Genomic DNA, 20,097 nt, shown 5'->3' with positions numbered 1-20,097 from the left:
AACCAAGCCTGTGAGTGCTAACCCAGACTATGACAGGTTCTGAAGTCTGTATTACTCTCCCCGTGAAATACTGATGGACTGTGAGCCTAAGAGGAAAGACTCAATTTTACAAGAAAGAAAGAAATGCCAAAACCCAGCACTCAGCTGGGTGTAGTGGTGTACACTTTTACCCAGTGCTCGGAGGCAGAGATAGGAGATCCTCTGTGAGTTCGAGGTTAGCCTGGGCTACACAGTGAGACTCACACAAAGTCTGTTAGTGTTGAAGGAAAGAGAACTCTGAGAGGCTAGCTCAGTACACATCATGTAACTTAGCAACTCAAAACCAACATGTGCTACAGATATGCAAGAGACACACAAACACATAAGTGCTTTTCAGAATAGGGAAGATACTATGCTAAAACAGTCATGAATAAGTTAGCAGATTAAATAAAACATAGTGCATGCATGGCACAGGACCTCAAGTAATGGTAAAATCAAATCATAGACGCAGACCTATGCAAGCAGCAGCATGGCCCCTTTACACTGAAGAGCCCGCTGTCTACACTGGGGACTGCTGCTAATGACACAACACCAAAACCCAAGGCAAGGAAGCCCTGGCCTCCCCAGACCCCTCAAACCACGGGACAAGAGCGCTCCCTGCCAACCTCATCCACTCTCTCAGGTGGGGCGTCTGGAGAAGCCCTCAGCTGCGCGTGGACAGTCAGGATCTGAAGGATCTGGGCCATTTGGTCTTCCTCCTCCTCACTGTGGTAGGGCATCTCAGTGAGCACCATCTTCAACATCGGGAAGACCAAGGAGAAGGCCGGTGCGGACAGTGGTGCAGCATCTGTGAGAGCAGCAGAGCAGAGAAGCTGGGGCGACTGCGCAGGCCAAGGGCAGGTGGGGAAGACACTGGAAGCCCAACGCCAGGTATGATGGCCAGCAACCTGGTACTGACCCAGTCCCACTCCTACCTCACAGGACGGCCAGTTTCAGAAAGTGAGACGGAATAGAAGCAAACCAGGAGAACCACAGCCAGGGAGGAGGGCCCTCCCAACAGCACAGGCACAGGAAGCTCAGGGGCGCCTTGGCTCCCACCTCTCACACTGCCCCGTGTCCCTTACCTGGCTCACCCTTGCCCACCCTGTTGCTGATGGTGTGGGTGTGCAGCAGCGACACTGCCCTCTTCACAGCCACTGAAAGCTCTTCTTGGCACCAGGACTTGTCCAGAGAGCACTCTGGCTTCAGCAAGCGCAGTGTCACATGACTCACCAAGGTGCCTGTGAGAAGAAAAGCAAGACAACAAATGAGCCACAAGGACACCCCATAGGGCCCTACATACAGGCAGTGCGGGGACAGAGGCAGCCTTGTCTCTGTCTTTTCTCAGTCTCTATGACAGCATCAAAAGACGAGAGGGAGGCAATAGCTGCCCTTTTGTGTTTTGGGGGTGATGTAGCCCAGGCTAGCCTGAAACTCAGGACCCTCCTCCCTCTACCTCCCAAATTTTGGGATTACAGGCAGGCAGCACCATGTCCGACCGAGCTGATACTCTGGATACTAAAGAAGTCAGTGTGCTGAGGAGCACGAGCCACCCACGAGTCACTGACCCCACAGCAAAGCTCTAGCTACAGTTCCTCCAAACAGGCAGCTACTAATACTTTTGGCAGGTTCCACATGTCCCAGCTGACATTTCTTTTCAGAAGAGCTTGCAGACTCCAGCCCCAGTCATGACAACATTCCCTTTAGGCTAGGAAGAAAGCCTGCTTAAAGTCACCAATGACTCTCGAGAGTAAACCCATCCGTCGTAACGCCCCCACCTCTCACTTGGCTAGTGTTTCTTCAGAGTTAGCAGTCTTATGAGCTGTGGCACAATGACCAGCCACAACACCAAAGCTCTCTCACTGCTACTGAACCTGATTTTGTGGAGACTGCCCGCTACAGAGGGCTGGGGTGTGGCCCTAGATTTTTGTCTCCAGCACTAAAACAAGGCCACTCCAGAAGGATGAGATGCTGACTAGCTGTAAAGCCTGCTCCTCAGAAGGCAGAGAGGACACAAAATGGAGGGAAGAGGCAGTACTTTATTGTTCTTGAGCACATCCAGTTGAGGCTCCACAGGCTGCCTCCATGTGGAAACAAAATTCAGCAGCTTAGGACACCACATGTCGACTTAGAACAGCCACAGGCACCTCTAGCCCAATTCCCAAACATCCCTGACAACCCCACAGCCAGCAAATAAGGACTAACCCAAGGCCTTGAGTCTAGGGGGCATGACACAGGCAGCCAAGGACAGGAAGGGGCCTTTGACCCTGGGAGCAGCCAGGGGAGATTTCAGCAAGGGCAGGAAGGCGTCGACCAAAACAGGGATGTACTGGGTCAGGCCACATGGGTTCCTGGTCATGATGGCATCTAGCAGTCCGAGTGCCGCCTCTAGCTCCCCATCCAGCTGCAAGCAGAATCACCAAAAGAGTCAGAAAAGAGCAGAGCTGGCACACACAGAGCATCCTTCTGGCGCTGTCATGTGCTGGTGGCAGCTACTTACCTCCTGCAGCCGCTTCCGGACGTGCGCCTCCTTGTCCATCTGGGCCTGCAGCATCTCCTTCTGCTTGCTAGTCAGCTGCACCTCCTCTTTTATGCCTTTCTTCTTCTTTATCTCCTGAAGGACCGGGACCAGAAACCAACTCTATATCCATGGAACAGATCTGCCTCCCATCAGAGAAAAGCTAGCCAGCTTCCAAAAAGAATTCCAGGTCCCCCTTAAGTCTAGCACATGCCCCCCTTCACCCCTATAAAGGTCATGGCCACTGGATGCCTACAGAATGGAGAGAGTAGCAAAGAAGCAAACTTTAAACAATATTCTCAGCTTTAAAAGATGAGGAGAGAAACGTCAGAGAAACAACACAACCTTCAATGACCTCTAATGGGCATTCTGGTGGTCACATGACTGCAGACTAAAAACTTTAGCCTGCCCTCAGACCCACTCAAGGTTGTTACAGGACAGAGACTGCTTGAGTGACAGAAAGATCACTCAGTCCTTCAACGTATTTATTGAGCACTTACATCATGCCAGAAATTGTTTGAGGTTCTAGAAACACTGGGGATAAGATGGGATCTCTCCCCTCACAAGAGCTCACAATCTAGCAGGTAAAGTTAGACAATGAACAGGAAAATAAATACATAATGTAACTGTGAAGCATGGAAAATGATATAAAAGCAACAAGCCAGGAAGGGAGTGAAGCAACCCTTGGACAGATGGGCAGGGAGTCACTTTTCTGGGAGGGGAAAGGGATGAGATGTGGACGACCGAGGGAGAGCATGGGCTGAAACAGGCAGGCGAGCCAGAGAACAGTGGGCAGTGCTGGAGAGGACAGAAGAACGCACAAAGAGAGTCTGTGGCCTCAGTTTTCCTGGACCTCACTGGCTGCTGGAGATGAACCCCTGTACTCACCTCCTTCAGCTCCAGCTCAATGATCTGCTCCTTAAAGGAGTAGGCTTTGTTCTCTCGCTTCATGTTGGCCTTTTTTATGCTGTCCTGCTGGGCACTGAAATACAGGGAGGCAGTTATCCAGCTTCAAAACAGCCACCAGGCTGCTTAGCCTCGGTATAGCCACCAGGCCTTGTCAGCAAACCTTAATATTTGTTTTTCCTGTGTATGTGTGTGTCCACATGCATGCGTTTATGTGCTCGCATGTGGTGTGTGTGCAGGCCAGAAGTTAATTTCCAGTATTTCCACCACTCTCCATGGTATCTTTGAGATGAGGTATCTCACTGAATCTGTATGTAAGCTGACATCTTAACTAGGCTGGCTGGCCAGCAAGCGCTTACTTAGGTCCATTTCCTCAGCCTTTTTTCTTGAGACACTCACAATGCAGGAAGGGCCTCTATATAGTCCCCCTGGCCTCCAATTTACAATCCCTGTATCTCAGCCTCCAAAGGTTGGGATTACAGGCATACACCACCACATCCAGCTGCCTGATAGCTTAAGATGCACCCAGGTAGTGCTAGATCCGGGCTCACCAACATCTAGGGCCTAAGCACTGGGCCTGGAATATGAGCAGCTTAGGACAGACAGGTTGTTTTGTTTACTCACAATGTTCCTAATAAAGACATCCTCATCAAATAAGCTTGAAACCCAGACCTGGGGAGGAAAGGTAACTGAGCCAACTAGCGAGCAAGTGAGTCTCACCTCTGGATGATGGACTTATCAAACAGCTCTCCGGCAGGGGTCTGCATGATGGCAAATTCCTCCCGAGTCACAAGGCACAGTGCAGGATTCTGCACAGAGGCCGTGATAGTGCTGATGAGCTGAGGGAGGACTCGGTCAGGAGACAGGATGGAAAGGGAGCCCATGGCGTTCATGGAAGACTGCCAGACAAACAGACAAGAGTCAATCTATACCCTAACTAACACCAAAATAGATTTCTGCCACACCCAAATGACCCTTGCAATCAGCTCCCCGTTCCTGCCTTGTGCTCTGAGTAACGCCCACCAGTGCAGCTCGTTGTGTCTGAGCTTGTCTCACTCACGAGCCTTCCCCCCACTCTGCTATTATCACTGTTTTGGAGTGCACACTCCACTCAACTCCGTGGTCCAGGGACCACAACCTCACCATTTCCAAAGGCAGGCATGTAACCCCTAACCAGAAAGACAGTCTTGGGGACAGGTCAACTGGGGCGACGAGACCCCATGCCAGCTGACACTGCAGGAAAATGTGTGTTTTTCCACTGGAGCTGGTGGGAGGAAAAGGTGTGAGCCCACAACTCTTTCTTACCAGACACTTGAGAATGCGGCTCAGACGTGGGAAGCAGAGAGAAGTGGCTCAGAGATGAGATAGGTTTCATGATGGAGGAAGGACAGCAAGCACCTCTGCTGTCCTAAGAGCACGGCTGAGTCTGCGGCACCATCCCAAACTACTCCCATCCTTGAACACAGCCCATAAAGGAGGCCCTAAGCTCCCTTTTGTGCTCCAGCCAGTATGCGTCCTGTCACTTACAATCAAGGAGCCAAGAATACACATCACTATTCTTTCTCTGCTTCTGTGAGCCCTCATTTCTTGTACCCTGCAAGGGGAGTCCCTGGGCACTGACATTAAATACAAATCTAGCTCATGGACCTATTACCTGGTTCAGGGGACTCTGTGTAGTGATTCTGGGGATGATCTGATCCAGGTGCCTGGTGATGAAGGCTTCAGGGTCAATCTTCATCCTGGTGAGAAGTGCTGGCCAGAGTGTGGACTGCACTGCCACTGAAGGAGAGGGGCTTCTTGAAACCTTCTGCCAGAGCTACCATTACCCTGCCCTAAACAGCCACCCCCCTCCCATTCCTACCACAGCCACAGACCTAAGGACGGGTGGTGAGAGATGATCAGCATCTCCTGGGCCAGCTGCTCAGTGCTAGCGATGTCACCCTTGAGCCCTGGCACCCCAGAGATGACACACAGTGCTTCCTGTAGGACCCGTGGAGGCACATAGGCCTTGCCCATCTCAGTCACCTCTCCCGCATCTGTCACAAGAGCCTCCATGGGCAGCACCTTTAGAGAATGAACAAATGAGTCCCCAGAGAGCCCTGTGGACGGCAGTAACCAGAGAGCATGCAGGGCCACTGAGCTTCTCCTGCTATCACAGGGAGTCCCTGCTGGAGCCCACAGGCCGTGATGTGCCTGGAAAGACACTGAGCACAGTCACTTAAAAGATCTAAGGAAGCCGGGCGATGGTGGCTCACGCCTTTAATCCCAGCACTTGGGAGGCAGAGGCAGGTGGATCTCTGTGAGTTCGAGGCCAGCCTGGTCTACAAGAGCTAGTTCCAGGACAGGAACCAAAAGCTACGGAGAAACCCTGTCTCGAAAAATCAAAAAAAAAAAAAAAAAAAAAAAAAAAAAAAAAACCTCTAAGGAAGCTTTTAGAGAATGAATCATAAAACTGGTTCTGGAGACCAAGCATATACACTGCTGAGGGGGAAATGGTGATGCCTTGCACCTAGAACGCTTCAACAGTCCAGGCTGCCCTGTCTACTGCTTGAGAGAACCCAGACAGACAGCCTAGATAGCCAGCTTGTTCAGAGGGCCAAGGACACTGTGGGAACACAGTTCACAGACTTAACTAAGCAAAGCCCATAGGGCTCACAGAATCTGAAGCAACAATCACGGACTCTCTACGGGTCTGAGCAAGGGCCTCTACATATATGTTACTGGTACACTGTTGCTGTTCTTGGAGGAACTGACAGCAGGAGTCGGAAGAAACTGACTCTTTTGCCTGTTCTTGGGACCCTTTTCCTCCCGATGGGTCACCTCATCCGGTCATGATATGAGTTTGTGTCTTGTTTTATTGTAATTTGTTATGCCATGCTCGGTTGACATTCCTAGAAAGACTGCTCTTTTTTAAAAGGGAAATGGAGAAGTGGATCGGGGAGGAGGGTGGTTGTGGGGGACTGGGAAGAGGGAGTTAGGGGAAAATTGCAGTCAGGATATAATGTATGTAAAGAATAAAAATTAAAATAAAAAAAAAGGTGTTTAGGGGCCAATCGGTGACACATGCCTTTAATCCCAGCACTTGGGAGGCAGAGGCAGACAGATCTCTGTGAATTCGAGACCAGCCTGCTGTATAAAGCGAGTTCCAGAACAGTATCCAAAGCTACAGAGAAACCCTGTCTTGAAAAAAACAAAACAAAATAAACTGATTTAGACTTTAAAAAAAAAAAGGCTACAAGCCCTTCTTGCCTTCAAAGGTACTGTGAAAAGATCAAAAGCGAGAATGCGTTTAAAATTAAGTGTTTTAAAACAACCAAAAAGTCCAGGCGGTGGTGGCGGCAGCGGAGCACATCTTTAATCCCAGCACAGGAGGCAGAGGCAGGCGGATCTCTGTGAGTTCAAGGCCAGCCTGGTCTACAAGACCTAGTTCCAGGACAGGCTCTAAAAACTACAGCAAAACCCTGTCTCAAAAACACCAAAAATAAAAAAATAAAATAAAATAAAACACTAACTAAAAAGAAAATATCCAAAAATATTTTGAACTACATCAAAGGTATGGAAACAGAAAAGAAAGTCTCTAAAATGCAAAGATGTTACCAAAGCTTGGTGAAATGCATAGAGTCCTGGAATCACCCAGTCTGAGAGGGAAAACATGCCAGGAGTGGTCAGCTGAAAGGCCAGGGCAGAAGCACATTGATCCTCTCACCTTGTGAGAACTGAGGACAATCTTCAGCTCTTCCAAAAGGCCATTGGCCAGTTTAATGCCCCCGAGAGAGGACAGCAACTTCCGAACTGTCTGCTGTGCCTGCCTGCGCACATGCCATGTACGGCTCAGGAGCACAGCCACCAGGACCCGATAGTACTGTCTGCAAACACAAAGACAGATGTCCTGGGAAGTTGGGATAGGGTCTTCCACAGCCAAACCTGCCACATACCCACTCCTCAAAGTCCTATCAACATTTGCTCTGCTGGCCCAGGGGACAGGAAAAGTGAGGCTCACGTACTGAACTCTGCTGTTGGTGAGTCTCTGCGGGTGGTCGAGGAAAAGCCTCTCCGTCAAATGCAGCACAGTACACAGGGCTGTAAGGGAAAGAAATGGTGCAAGCCTATTTTTGTTTTTCGAGACAGGGTTTCTTGGGTGTAGCCCTGGCTGTCCTGGAACTAGCTCTGTAGACCAGGCTGGCCTCGAACTCAGAGATCCACCTGCCTTTGCTTCCTAAATGCTAGGATTAAAGGCGTGAGTCACCACTCACCGGCCAGGGCAAGTCTTTTGAGCTTCAGTAGGTAAAGAAGCTTGCCACTAGACCTGATTGATAACTTGAATACAATCCCTGGAACCTGCATAGCGGAATGAGAGAACCTGCTCCTAAAAGTTGTCTTCCAACTTTCAGGCGTGTATACACACACACACACAAACACACACACCCCAAGAAAGAAAACAAAATTAAATAACTAAAAATGTATTCTTCCCCAACCCCAAAAAGAGTTGGAATGAAATAAAAAATTAACAGAAAGATGTAAATGTGATTAACACCAGATATGAAGCTACAGTTCATTTTTATGTCTTTTTCTCTATTATGTAATATATATTTTGAAGTAAAGAAGGTATACACTGATTTTAATAATTAAGAATTACTAGCTATTGGGGCTAGAGAGATAACACAGAGGTTAAAAGCCTCTCTTCCGGAGGTCTTGAGTTCAATTACCAGTAACCACATGGTGGCTCACAACCATCTATAATGAGTTTTGGTGCCCTCTTCTGGCCTGCAGGCATACATGGAGGCTGAACATTGTGTATATAATAAATAAATAAATCTTTAAAAAAATTACTAGCTATCTAAGAGAGACATACATGGATCTAATTAGGAAAAGAGAAAAAAACAAGATCTCCTGAGAAACTGGTAGCAAGGGGGTCATAAGAGAGGATAGAAGAGGAGAGGGGAGAAAGGGAGAGGAGCAGAAAAAAGGTATAGCACAATAACAATTTAGAAAATTGACTGAAAAAGAAAACAGAATTATTAGCTATGAGTGGTGGCGCACACCTATAATCCCAGTGCTTGAGAGGTTTCAGCACTGAGAACCTGAGTTTAAGGTTAGCCTAGGCTACAAAATAAAAACCTGTATTTGAAGACAAAAAGAGGGGGCGGTTGGTGAGATGGCTCATTGGTTAAGAACACTTGTTGCTCTTGCAAAGGGATTGGGTTGGATTCCCAGCACCTACATGGTGGCTCATAACCATCCCTAATTCATTACAGCTCCAGGGGATTTAACTCCCTCTTCTGACCTTCAAGAGTTCCTACCAGATACAGACATATATGAAAGCAAAACTCAAACTCATAAAATAAACCTCAAAAAAGAAAAAAAAAAAAAACAATTCACTGTATTCTCGGCCAGCGACTTGGACATGTAGTTCACTGAACAAGGGACTCATTTCCAGCCTGGGAGGCATGGGGGCGACAGCAACACACTACTCTGTGTAAAGAGGCAGAGAACACACAAAGGGATGGGTATGTAGAATATCGAGGATACAGAAGCAGCAGATCAAACCACTGTCAATGGCCAGCAGAATTGAGTGGCTAGAGGTCAAAGCAGGAGGTTTTCAATGAAGATTCCCTCCCACCTTCCCACCTCGTCTCTGAACTATGAATGTCGTTCCTAATCAAAAGCTAAGAAAAAGAAAGAAAGAAAGCAGAAAGTGACTAATAGTTGTAGCTCATTAATAGGATGTTGTGATTCATGAGTCAAAAGACTTCACATCACTAATTAGTGGCAGACTCCTGTGAGGCAACCTAGAATTTTGCACATACATTTGAAGATCATTGTTCCTTTTCTGCCAGGATAGAAACCAGTAGTTTCTGTGTCGCCTGGTGGGGGAGTAGAGCTGCCACAACTCCACAGCACTTAGCATAAGGAAACCAGACAGCACCAATTACCCATTCAGCTATAATTACAGCTAATATCACAGCTCCATGACTGTCGCTACAATCCTCCCAAGTCCGCCTTTCTACGGATCTTGATTCTCCCACACAGAATGAATTCATTCAGAAAACAGCCACGCTGCTGGCCAGATCACGATTCTGGGTGCTCACAGAGCTGTTGGCTAAGCAGGTGCTCAGAAACAGGACCTCCTTAAGGACCCGTCAGAGGTCGCAAAACTCACCATCCTCTGAAGCCAGGAGTAAAAACTTCTCAGAAGTGAAAATCTGCTTCTTTTCATCTACGATCAGCTGCCAAAAGTTGCTCAGTTTGGCCTCTGCAAGAAAGCAAAGGTCACCCCATGACACAGCGCACCATGTCCCCCACAGCGTGGCTCTTCTAAGCTGAAGCTGCTGGGCAGGCTCTGTGAAAGACACTCCATGAAGACCATTCCCAAGCTCACTGTTCTCCTAGTCTGAAACCAAGCATCAGTCCTTCTGGGCTCACTTGCAGTCTGCACCACTGTAGAGTTCTCTGCTGCCTGCAGCTTCTCCTCTGGAATCCCCACTACCCAAGAACCTGTCTGGAACACCTGAGGTGCACACGATGCAGCTCTCCCTGCCTTTTCCTAATTGTGGCCATTTCTTCATGAGAGTCATATCCTTGTAGCTTCTCAGAGATCAAATGCTTCCTCCTTCATGAAACCTTTCCCAACACTCATTCCTCAAACGAAGACTCAACCTCCTTCAGTGACTCACATCTCTGTCCTCCCACCCCAGAGCACGCACCCTGAGATGTGCTAACATGAGGCTGTGTTCGTGTGTATCTCCGCCCAGGGAGTCATAGGTCTTGGTGTATACAGTGGGTACAAGGTCAGGCGAGTGCACAGGCAGAAGGGGAGGAGACCCTAGAGTTAGATGCTGTGCACCCACTCCCAAGGCCCGTATGCTGAAGATATGATCCCCAGCTTATGGCACCACTGGCAGGTGGTAAAACCTTCAGGAGATGGGGCCTGGGGGACATAGGTCAGTCACCAATGCACACTCTGGAAAGAGATGCTGAGACCTGTGGCTTTGCTTTGCTTCCCAGCCACCAAGAGGTAAGCAGCTCTGCTCAGCCACACACTCCCTGCCTGACACAGATCCAAAGACAATGGGCAACTGCCCGCCATGTGACTGGGCCCTCTGAGACCATGGACCACAACAAATCTTTCATCCTGAGCTGAATTTCTCAAGTAGTCTGTCACAGTGACAAAGGCGACTAACAAAAAGGACTCCAGCGAAGGCAGAAAAGGACAGGGAGGCTCTGACTTGAATTGTTCCCATGCATGGTTGGTGGATGACACAGCATGTTACCAAGCATGTTTCTCTCTGCTCCTGACAGTAGACATGATGTGACCAGCTCTCTGAAGTTCCTGCCTTAACTTTCCCACAATGGCAGCGCATAAACTGGAGTTGTAGCTGAAATGAACCTGTCTCCCCACGATGCTTTCTGTCGGGGTGCTTTATTGTAGCAACAGGAATGAACCAGAGCATTCTATGTAACTAATTCAAACATGAAGTCTAGAAAGATGACTTAGTAGTTAAGAGTACCAGCTACTCTTGCAGAGGACCCAGGTTCCTAACACTTACATGGCAGTTCACAACTGTCTACAACTCCAGTTACAAGGAATCAGACACCCTCCTCCAACTTCTGTGGTACTGAGCACCTGTGCTGCCTATACATGCAGGCAAAACACTCATACACATAAAATAAACAAGTACAACAATTAAAAAAAACAAACACTAAGTCCTAATACTCAACCACACAGTACAGGCATCACAGACAAGCCCAACCCAAAGCACTGAAGTAACAGAGGCAAGAACAGTGAGTCGAGGACAAATGAAGGCTGCACTTCTATTGTGACCCCGAGCTCATTCTGCAGGTAACAGGCAGCCCTGGAGCTGACAAGCTGACAGGCTGCTAAGCATCCAACACTCGACCAAGGACTCTGTCACCTGGCACTCTGGACGCATGCAGACCCTTACCGGCCTGTGAGTCAGCCACAGAAAGCTTGGAGAGCAGCAACGCTGCAGCGACCCCTTCGGTGACTGTGGGAACCTGAGTGTTCTGGGAGGCCGCCTTCTCTACTGTCTGCATGAGCAAGGGCAGAAAGTCCAAGGCCTGCAGGAGTGTGTCACCTGTGGAGACAGAAGCATCTTAGAGACGACCTGGTCTACAGAAATGATGCGATTATTTGAGAAAACATTATCCACCCAAGTGTAAACTGGCTAAAACCCTTCAGTTAATTTTCTGAGTATCTCAAAGAACCAGAGAAGGAATCTGGGATTTAAACTCTACAGTCATAAAAAAATTAAAGAGAAAAAAAAAATAAAGAAAAAAATTAAAAATAAAACAATCTTATTAATCTGATCATCAGCTGCTCTTCCACAGGATAAGGAAACAGAGAGGCAAAGTAAATTGTCCAGGGTTGTCAACAGCTGGCTGACAAAGAACCACTACTAACTACAAGCCTAGCCATTCCAATCTGGTGTTCTTCCCACAACAAGACAACCTCTAGCCAATCTGCTAACCTATGATATAAACACACTAAAAATAAATAAATAAGCTAGGCACGGTGGTGCAAGCCTTCATTCCCAGCAGGTAGATTTCTGTGAGTTCTAGGACAGCCAGAGCTATGTAGAGAAGAAACCCTATCTCTAAGTAAATTACATTAAAAAAAAAAAAAGTTACAGCTATACCTAAAAACACCCATTTTGTTTTTTATAACTACTCATGTATTCCAGGTTGGCCTCAAATTCAGTATGTAGCCAAAGATGACCTGGAACTCCTGCCTCTACCTCCCGAGTTCTGGGACTGCAGGTCTAAATCACAATACCCAGCTGTGCTGTCGCTAAGGCATGGATCCTGTCAACTCGAGACAAGCGCTTCTGACAGAATCTGTTCCTACTCCTAACATGTGTGGGCACAAAGCCCATTTCCTCTGTCTGTCTCAAGAAGGAATCTTTGGAATCTTCTTGATGTTTTCCATAAATTTAATTCATAAATTAGCAATTTAAATTTATAATTTAGTAGTTCATAAATTTAAAATCGACACATCATTTAAATGAAATACGAGCCTATATTAGAGAGAGGAATCAATATCAAGAGGATTTTAGTAAAGAAATCAAATTCCCCCCTGGCTATTTGGGTTGGAGAAGATGGGATGCCAGTCAGTATCAGTAGCTGTGTTCAGCACTGAAGAGATGAAAGTGGCAATTTTTTAAAGGGTTCAAAATCAAGTTCACATAGCATTGACCTTTTAAACTCATGATCTCAGTACAACAACAGGTCCTTTCTGAATAAAATTTAACAAGGGAGCCTAGTATGGTGGCGCATGCCTTAAAGCCCAGCACTGGGGAGGCAGAAGCAGGTGGATCTGTGAGTTTGAGGCCAGCCTGTTCTACAAAGTGAGTTCCAGGAATGCCAAAAAAATCAAAAACCAACCAACAAAGAACTCAGAAGAAAATGAGGTCTAGTCAGGGAACCAAAAGAGAAGCCCCGAGCAGGGAGCATGCCCTGGGCTCAGTCACCCCTTTCCTGGACGCCTTACCTCGGAAAGAGGACAGCATGCACTGCAGGTAGGCGTGCCTCACTGCGGAGGTGGAGGTTTTAAGGCTGAAAACTCTCTTGAACCAGTCAGTAAGCTTCTTGGGCACTTCTGTAGTGAGCCGGTTGCACCAGAGCGCCAGGACAGAGATGGCGTGTACCAAGGTACCTTCATGCACTAGGGTAAGTGGCACAAGTCCAGTCGGTCTGACATCTTATAACCATACCCAATCGCTGCAAGCCATGGGAGAAGGCAAGCCGGGGTCCCAGGGGAGGAAGCAGTGACATTTCAGACATTCCCAGCCCTGCTAACTCAAGGAGGTGTGCCTTTAGATAGGCTTTTGGAAGACTGCCTGGAAAACCATGCTCCCCATGCCACAAGGAATTACCTTCCTGCTGGAGGAATGGGATGAACAGCTCAACCACACACCCATTCAGGACTTGACTAGAAGGCCCAGATACCACGTGATGACTGAGGCTTCCAATCCCTGAAAAGCAGATTCTCTGGTTGTTCCCTCCCCTACACAAGCCACAGCAGACAAGCCTTCCTGCCACTGCCAACAGGGTACACCAGATCACAGACCTCTTCTGGGTACCCCAGCAGCCACGCTTTCCCCTGGCCATTACAGACACTCCTTCAATTTTCTTCCAGTCTCTCCTTTTATAGAAACCAGGCTTCCTGCCACATAGGCCGACAGCAGAGTACTGCTAAGCAAGCTGGCACAGCCAACACTGCTGGGCATCAGGGTTCAAAGGACTCGCTTTATCTGACAGGACAATAGCCTCCCTCGTTACTACAGCACACTGCCATGAACCGGGAGGATCCCTACCTGAAAGGACACTCATCTTCTGGGCTACGACAGTTAGCTTTCCTTCTGAGCCTGTGAGGAAGGAACAAAAGTCATCATTCATGTTGGCCCCGTGTCACACACATGCAGACTCCGGAAGCAGCCTTTCTGCTGTGAAGCTGGGTTTAAATAGCACTTGATAGCCTTATGTTTTCTGACTACAAGTACTACATTCTTCACTGAGCAGTGGTGGCGCACGCCTTTAATCCCAGCACTCGGGAGGCAGAGATAGGCGGATCTCTGTGCGTTTGAGACGAGCCTGGTCTACAGAGCAAGTTCCAGGACAGCCAGGGCTATATAGAGAAACCCTGTCTTGAGAAAACAAACAAACAAAAGTACTACATTCTTACAGAAAATATAAAAAGAAAAATGTGCTACATCAGCATGTTCCCACTACTCAAAGACACCATTAACATCTTCATATCTTTCTTTCCTTTTCTCCTCCCATGCACACAAAAACACATTCTTAAAATCACTGGCATCACCGTCTTTACCGCCATGGGTGTGCTTCCACCACATGTGGAAGTGTTCCTCATCAAAAGCTTCCCCCGGAGTAGACTCAGAATCAAATTCCTACCACATCCTGGCTCCAAGGCTAGGGGAACACCTGCTGTGTGTCACCTGCTATGCTGACAAGGCTGCTCACCTCCAAGGATTGCAAACAGGTACTTGGTCAGGGCCTCAGTGGCGGAGGAGTCACTGCACTGGCGGGCCAGGTTGCGCAGTGCCAGCACAGCTTCATCCATCAGACGGGGGCTGTTGGACTTCAGCTGATCTGGACACACACAGTCACAGCTCAGAGGTTGCAGCAGCTAAACATGAAGACTTTAGTCCTGGCTCTTTACCCCAGCTCTCCAACCTCATCATCAGCAATCTCAGAAAAGAAACTCCTCTCCCTGTTGGCGGTTAAAACCTTATTCCTTTTTTCATTTTAACATTTATTTAGTTATGTCTGGAGGAAAAGAGGTACCGTGGCACACATGTACAGGTCAGAGAAGTTTGTAGGAGTAGGTTCTCTCCTTTCATCATGTTCCCAGGACCACCCTTGACTTGGCACACATGGCAGAAACCACCTTTAACTCAAGGAGCTGTCTTGTTGACGCTAAAGTTTACTTCTAACATAAACCATGCCCCACCCACTCTGAGCAAAAAACAAATACAACCAAAACTCACAGTGCAGCAAGTGGCTGCAGAGGGGTCAGTATACTCACTAGCTAAGCCTTTCACGATGTCCAGGGCATAATGGCTGAGATCAAGTGTCACTGATGCCAGGAGACTGGAGATGGCTAAGGGGACAGAAAGAAATGCTCATCAGTTTCAAGTGCCAGTGCCTATTTTGCCCCACTCCCCAGAAGATGCCATCTGGAGTCTCCTGTTTAGCTCCATGGTAACAGGACTGCCTTTTGCCTCTGCAAGGTCACAAGGTTATCAACCTGTAAGCTAAAGCTCTGCTCTTCACACCAAACTGTCTGAACTGTCTAGAGCAAAGAGCAAAGATTTCTAATCTCAAATATCTCCTGAAGATTCTACAGCCTCCATAATTACAGTTAGTATTCTAAGAGGAAACTTTTCTATAGTTTTTTTTTTTTTTTTTTTTTGAGACAGGGTTTCGCTCTAGCTATCAAACCTGTCCTAGACCTAGCTCTTGTGGACCAGGCTGGCCTCGAACTCACAGAGATCCATCCTGACTGCCTGCCTGCCTCTGCCTCCCAAGTGTTAGGATTAAAGGTGTGCATCACCATCACCTAACTTTCCATAGTTTTTAAAACAAGACAGTACCTGATAGGGCTCAGCAATAAAGAGCACTGGTTGTTTTTCCAGGATCAACATCAGCCAGCTCACAACTGCCTAGAACTCTAGTTTCTAGGGGATCTGATGCCCTCTTCCAAATTGTGGACACACGCACTCAGACACACAGGTGTGCATGCTCATGCACATAAACACGCACACATGCATACACGAGCATGCACACACACTCATAAAAATAATTTTTTTGTTGTTATTTTTCGAGACAGGATTTCTCTGTGTAACAGTTCTGACGGTCCTGGAACTAGCTCTTGTAGACCAGGCTGGCCTTGAATTCACAGAGATCCACCTGCTTATGTCTCCCATTGCTCGGATTAAAGGCGTGTGGCACCACTGCCTGGGTATGAAAATAATTTTATTTATTTATTTATTTATTTATTTATTTATTTTTGGTTTTTCGAAACAGGGTTTCTCTGTGGCTTTGGAGCCTGTCCTGGAAAATAATTTTAAAAGAAAGCCCATGTATTTCAGCATATTCTGAAGGGAGTTCCTGTCTACCTGGTGAGGGCAGTGAACATATCTCATACTTAGAACACACAGTGCCCCTGCTGCGAAGCCAACAGCAACAGAACTGCTCAGGCAGCGCATTCCCTCCCACCCACCTGTTCAGCAAGAACCTACTTTCAATAACATTCTCCGGGCTCCTCAGCAAGGATTTTTGTATGGTGGGCAGAATCAGATCCTTAAACTCCGAGTGGGACATGAACCGAAGCAAGGGGGCACAGTTGTCCTACAAAATAAAGAGTTAAACACCCAGGCCTCATGGGAAAGACTGAGAGGAAAAAGCAGGGTGGCATCCAGAATTTAAACCAGGATTTGATACCGTCTGTGTGGTAGTTGTGCAATCCACTCACTCACCAACAAATACTTCGGAGGCTTCACTTTGCTCATCAAAATGTTCTTCACGTAGAAATCTAGCAGGGTACTCTACAGGACACAAGGTCCCAAAACTTCAGTATTAAGCAAAGGTCCCACTTCCCATGGCTTCCCACACTCCCATGCTCGCCACTGAAAGGTGGGAAGCAGTCATTTCCATGGCTCCTGACACAAAGTTCAATGACCTTGGCAGGGCTTTGACATCCCTGCCTGCTCAGAGCTAGTGATATCTGAAAGCTCTCTTACCCACTCCCACAGATGAACCCCACTTGCCTTCTCGATGCTCTTCCTACCTGCTCTCTGCCCAAAATGTTCTGCCCCACCTGTTTACTGGTCAACTTCTCTTTACTCCCTAAGTCCCTTCTTTACAGAGACGCATTCCCTGACCACAGTACCAGTCAGATACCCATCTTGCACATTTCCTTTGTCACACTTATCAGATACAATTAACAGGGGACAATCTATCTTATGTCAGCATCTTCTCTGATTCAGTTCCACAAAGATCACAGTCTTGTGCTCACTGCTGCACCCCGACTCCTGGCACAATGCTTGGTGTGAACAGTAAAGTCTCTCACCCCAGTGACTACACCAGGATTCACACAGACTACCACTACAGGCCACAAGACAAAGCAAGTTTCCATGGCTGTCCTCCAGACCCCTGATGGAGCAAACCCACTGTCAGTCGCTAGACACTTGCCTTATGCTGGCTGACCACGTCCATCTCTTTGTGGTTTGTGCAGAACTGCACGAGCAGCCCCAGCATGCCAGCATAGTTTTGGCTGGGTTCTAAGCTAAGGATAGCAGAAAAGTACTGCTCCACCAGTTCAGGGCTCTGAAGAGGAAGTAGAAGGCTGGTGAGTCAGATGGCAGAGGTACAAAGGCACAGCCTCCTACCTCCCACCAGCTCCATTCACCTCCTTCCACAGTTTAGTGAGCTTTTTCATCGCACCATCCACAGCATGCTTGTGGGAGCCACCCAGCACCTCCAGCAGCAGCAGACACTGCACCTCCACCTGCCAGCACAAAGAAACGCCAAATCACGATACAACTCAAAGGTGTCCTGTGACCCTCATAGACTGCCACAGACATCCACCAGGCCTTCTAGACTCCAGCTCCATCCCACCCACTCTAACCCAACCCTCTTGTCTCTACCAACTCCTTGTCCTAAATCTGCCCCCTTTCTTTTTCATGTGTAAAGAGCTGTTGCCTGCGTGTATGTTTGTACACATACATACACACACATACATAAACATACACACACACATATCCTTGGAGGTCAGAAAAGGCTGTCAGATTCCCTGAAACTGGGGTTACAGACAGTTGTGGAACATCATGTGGGTGCTGGGAATCAGACCTGAGTCTTCCCCAAGAGCAGCCTGAGATCTTAATTTCTGAGCTATCTCTCCAGCCCCCTAAATCCTGTCTTTCACCTAACACTGTTCATTCACGCATTTATTTAATAAATATTTGCTAAACACTTACTATGAGCCACAGTATACACAAGGAGAACAAGGTGCCTTCTGGCACCTTATAGTTCAGGGAGAAAAATTAATATTGAACAAACAAAGACACAAATGGGGATGTAGCTCAGAACATAGCATGCACGAAGCTCAAAGTTCACCCCAATAACAAAAAATTTCAAAAAGATACAATAAACATACATCTGTAAGACAACTGCCATTCAGGAGCAGAACAAGAAATCCTAGTTAATATATGTATATGCCTAGACTTTCCTTCATTAAGGACCAAATCCTACAGTCAAGCATGGTAGACACCTTTGATCTCAGTACTCGGAAGGCAGAGTCAGCCAGATCTTAGTGAGTTCCAGGTCAGCCTGTTGTACACATCAAGTTTGAGGTCAGTCAAGGCTACACAGTGAGACATTGGCTCAAAAATGACAAAAAATACATGTTTTGTTTTGTTTTTTGAGAAAGGAGTTCTTAAGCCTTGGCTATCCTAGAACTAGCTCTACAGACCAGGGTGGCCTCAAACTCAAGAGAGATCTGCCTGCCTCTTCCTCCTCAGTACTGACATTAAAGGCATGCATCACCACCACCAAGCAGAAAAAAAATCTTAAGAAAATAAGAAAGACCACAGATACTCGATGAACAGTAAACAGCAGACACTGTGCTAGGCTCTGTAGAAAGTAAGGTGACGCTCAGCATGGTGGTGCACACCTTTAATCCCAACCCTCAGGAGGAAGAGTTCCAGACCAGCCAAGGACCTGGTTAAATCTGCAGCACTGGGACCAAAAACTGTCAGATACACAGAAAACATTTCTATAGTCCTAAGAACCGGTAGCACAGGCACCACGGTGGCTAGGGATCCTTCTCTACCAGACCCTTCCCTACAACACTAACAGCATACCCTTCTCACATGTTGAGAGTTGCATCATTAAACAAGCTTACCCGTATCCCACTCAGAATTGTATCAGGGTTTCCTCTCTGAGTAGCTCCAGTCCTTGCTCAAGAGTTTCCTTCTCCTCACAGAAGCCTTGCTCCCACCACCCTCAGCCACACGCCCGCCCCTCCAGCCTGCTTGTCCTTAGCATGGCACCAGACTCCATCTTCTCCAACAGTGCATAAGCTCCACAAAAGCATAGGTTTCTCAGCCTAATTCACACAGCAGCCCCAGCTTTTAGCATAGTGCCAGCCAGTGAATGGCGAATTAATTACATATATAACAGACAACAGAATCAGGAAAGGAAAAGCCCAGATTCTAGCTCCTGCAACAAGTCACATGCTCCTGACACATTCTGTCCTGTAACACTTTGCAGCTGGACCCTCCTGCTCACTAAGCTAACTGCCAGCACAGGTAGCAGCTGTCAAGAACTCAATGGAGATAAGCCAGAGAACCTGCCTGCTAGTAACCACTTTAGTAGAAAGCCATTTGTTAACAACGAAACCCACACTGTGGCAGGTTCCAGTCATCTGTATCTACATGCACTACGCTCTACAGTGTCTATGGCCATTGCAAATCTCTTTAGAATGTCTAAGGAAGGTAGGTAAGTGGCTCTGTCAAATCTCATAGCCAAAAAGTAGATCCACAACAGCACCCTCAAGACTACTTCCAGAACCATCAACCATTCTAGACATCCAAGAGAACCCCCAACCTAGCTTACCTAGACAACCAAGATAACCCCCTCACCTGGCTACCTAGACATCCAAGAGAACCCCCACCTGGACTATCTAGACATCCAAGAGAACCCCCACCTGGACTATCTAGACATCCAAGATAACCCCCACCTGGACTATCTAGACATCCAAGAGAACCCCCACCTGGACTATCTAGACATCCAAGAGAATCCCCACCTGGACTATCTAGACATCCAAGATAACCCCCACCTGGACTATCTAGACATCCAAGAGAACCCCCACCTGGACTATCTAGACATCCAAGAGAACCCCCACCTGGACTATCTAGACATCCAAGAGAACCCCCACCTGGACTATCCAGACATCCAAGAGAACCCCCACCTGGACTATCCAGACATCCAAGAGAACCCCCACCTGGACTATCCAGACATCCAAGAGAACCCCCACCTGGACTATCCAGACATCCAAGAGAACCCCCACCTGGACTATCCAGACATCCAAGAGAACCCCCACCTGGACTATCCAG

General features: G+C 47.7%; 1 protein-coding gene across 1 annotated transcript in view; it reads right to left on the bottom strand.

Annotated features, from left to right (window-relative positions):
• Positions 1-20,097, bottom strand: part of Gcn1 (GCN1 activator of EIF2AK4) — a 65,117-nt gene that overhangs the window by 32,361 nt on the left and 12,659 nt on the right. Inside the window, exons 6-26 of the mRNA XM_041648350.1 lie at positions 17,391-17,489; positions 17,174-17,308; positions 16,459-16,527; positions 16,222-16,330; positions 15,006-15,080; positions 14,441-14,569; positions 13,777-13,827; positions 13,336-13,434; positions 12,951-13,124; positions 11,386-11,538; positions 9,603-9,695; positions 7,447-7,522; positions 7,149-7,308; positions 5,317-5,506; positions 5,097-5,221; positions 4,163-4,341; positions 3,425-3,518; positions 2,519-2,632; positions 2,224-2,422; positions 1,104-1,259; positions 645-826 (exon numbers count right to left, since the gene is read on the bottom strand). Coding sequence (XP_041504284.1) covers positions 645-826; positions 1,104-1,259; positions 2,224-2,422; positions 2,519-2,632; positions 3,425-3,518; positions 4,163-4,341; positions 5,097-5,221; positions 5,317-5,506; positions 7,149-7,308; positions 7,447-7,522; positions 9,603-9,695; positions 11,386-11,538; positions 12,951-13,124; positions 13,336-13,434; positions 13,777-13,827; positions 14,441-14,569; positions 15,006-15,080; positions 16,222-16,330; positions 16,459-16,527; positions 17,174-17,308; positions 17,391-17,489 — 2,661 coding nt within the window. The remainder of the gene's footprint in view (positions 1-644; positions 827-1,103; positions 1,260-2,223; positions 2,423-2,518; positions 2,633-3,424; positions 3,519-4,162; positions 4,342-5,096; positions 5,222-5,316; positions 5,507-7,148; positions 7,309-7,446; positions 7,523-9,602; positions 9,696-11,385; positions 11,539-12,950; positions 13,125-13,335; positions 13,435-13,776; positions 13,828-14,440; positions 14,570-15,005; positions 15,081-16,221; positions 16,331-16,458; positions 16,528-17,173; positions 17,309-17,390; positions 17,490-20,097) is intronic.

The sequence above is a fragment of the Microtus oregoni genome, unplaced genomic scaffold (assembly GCF_018167655.1).
Source record: "Microtus oregoni isolate MIOR12 unplaced genomic scaffold, Mior012 000003F_ref0000135, whole genome shotgun sequence".
Taxonomy (NCBI): domain Eukaryota; kingdom Metazoa; phylum Chordata; class Mammalia; order Rodentia; family Cricetidae; genus Microtus; species Microtus oregoni.
This window is presented reverse-complemented; position numbering and strand designations above follow the sequence as displayed.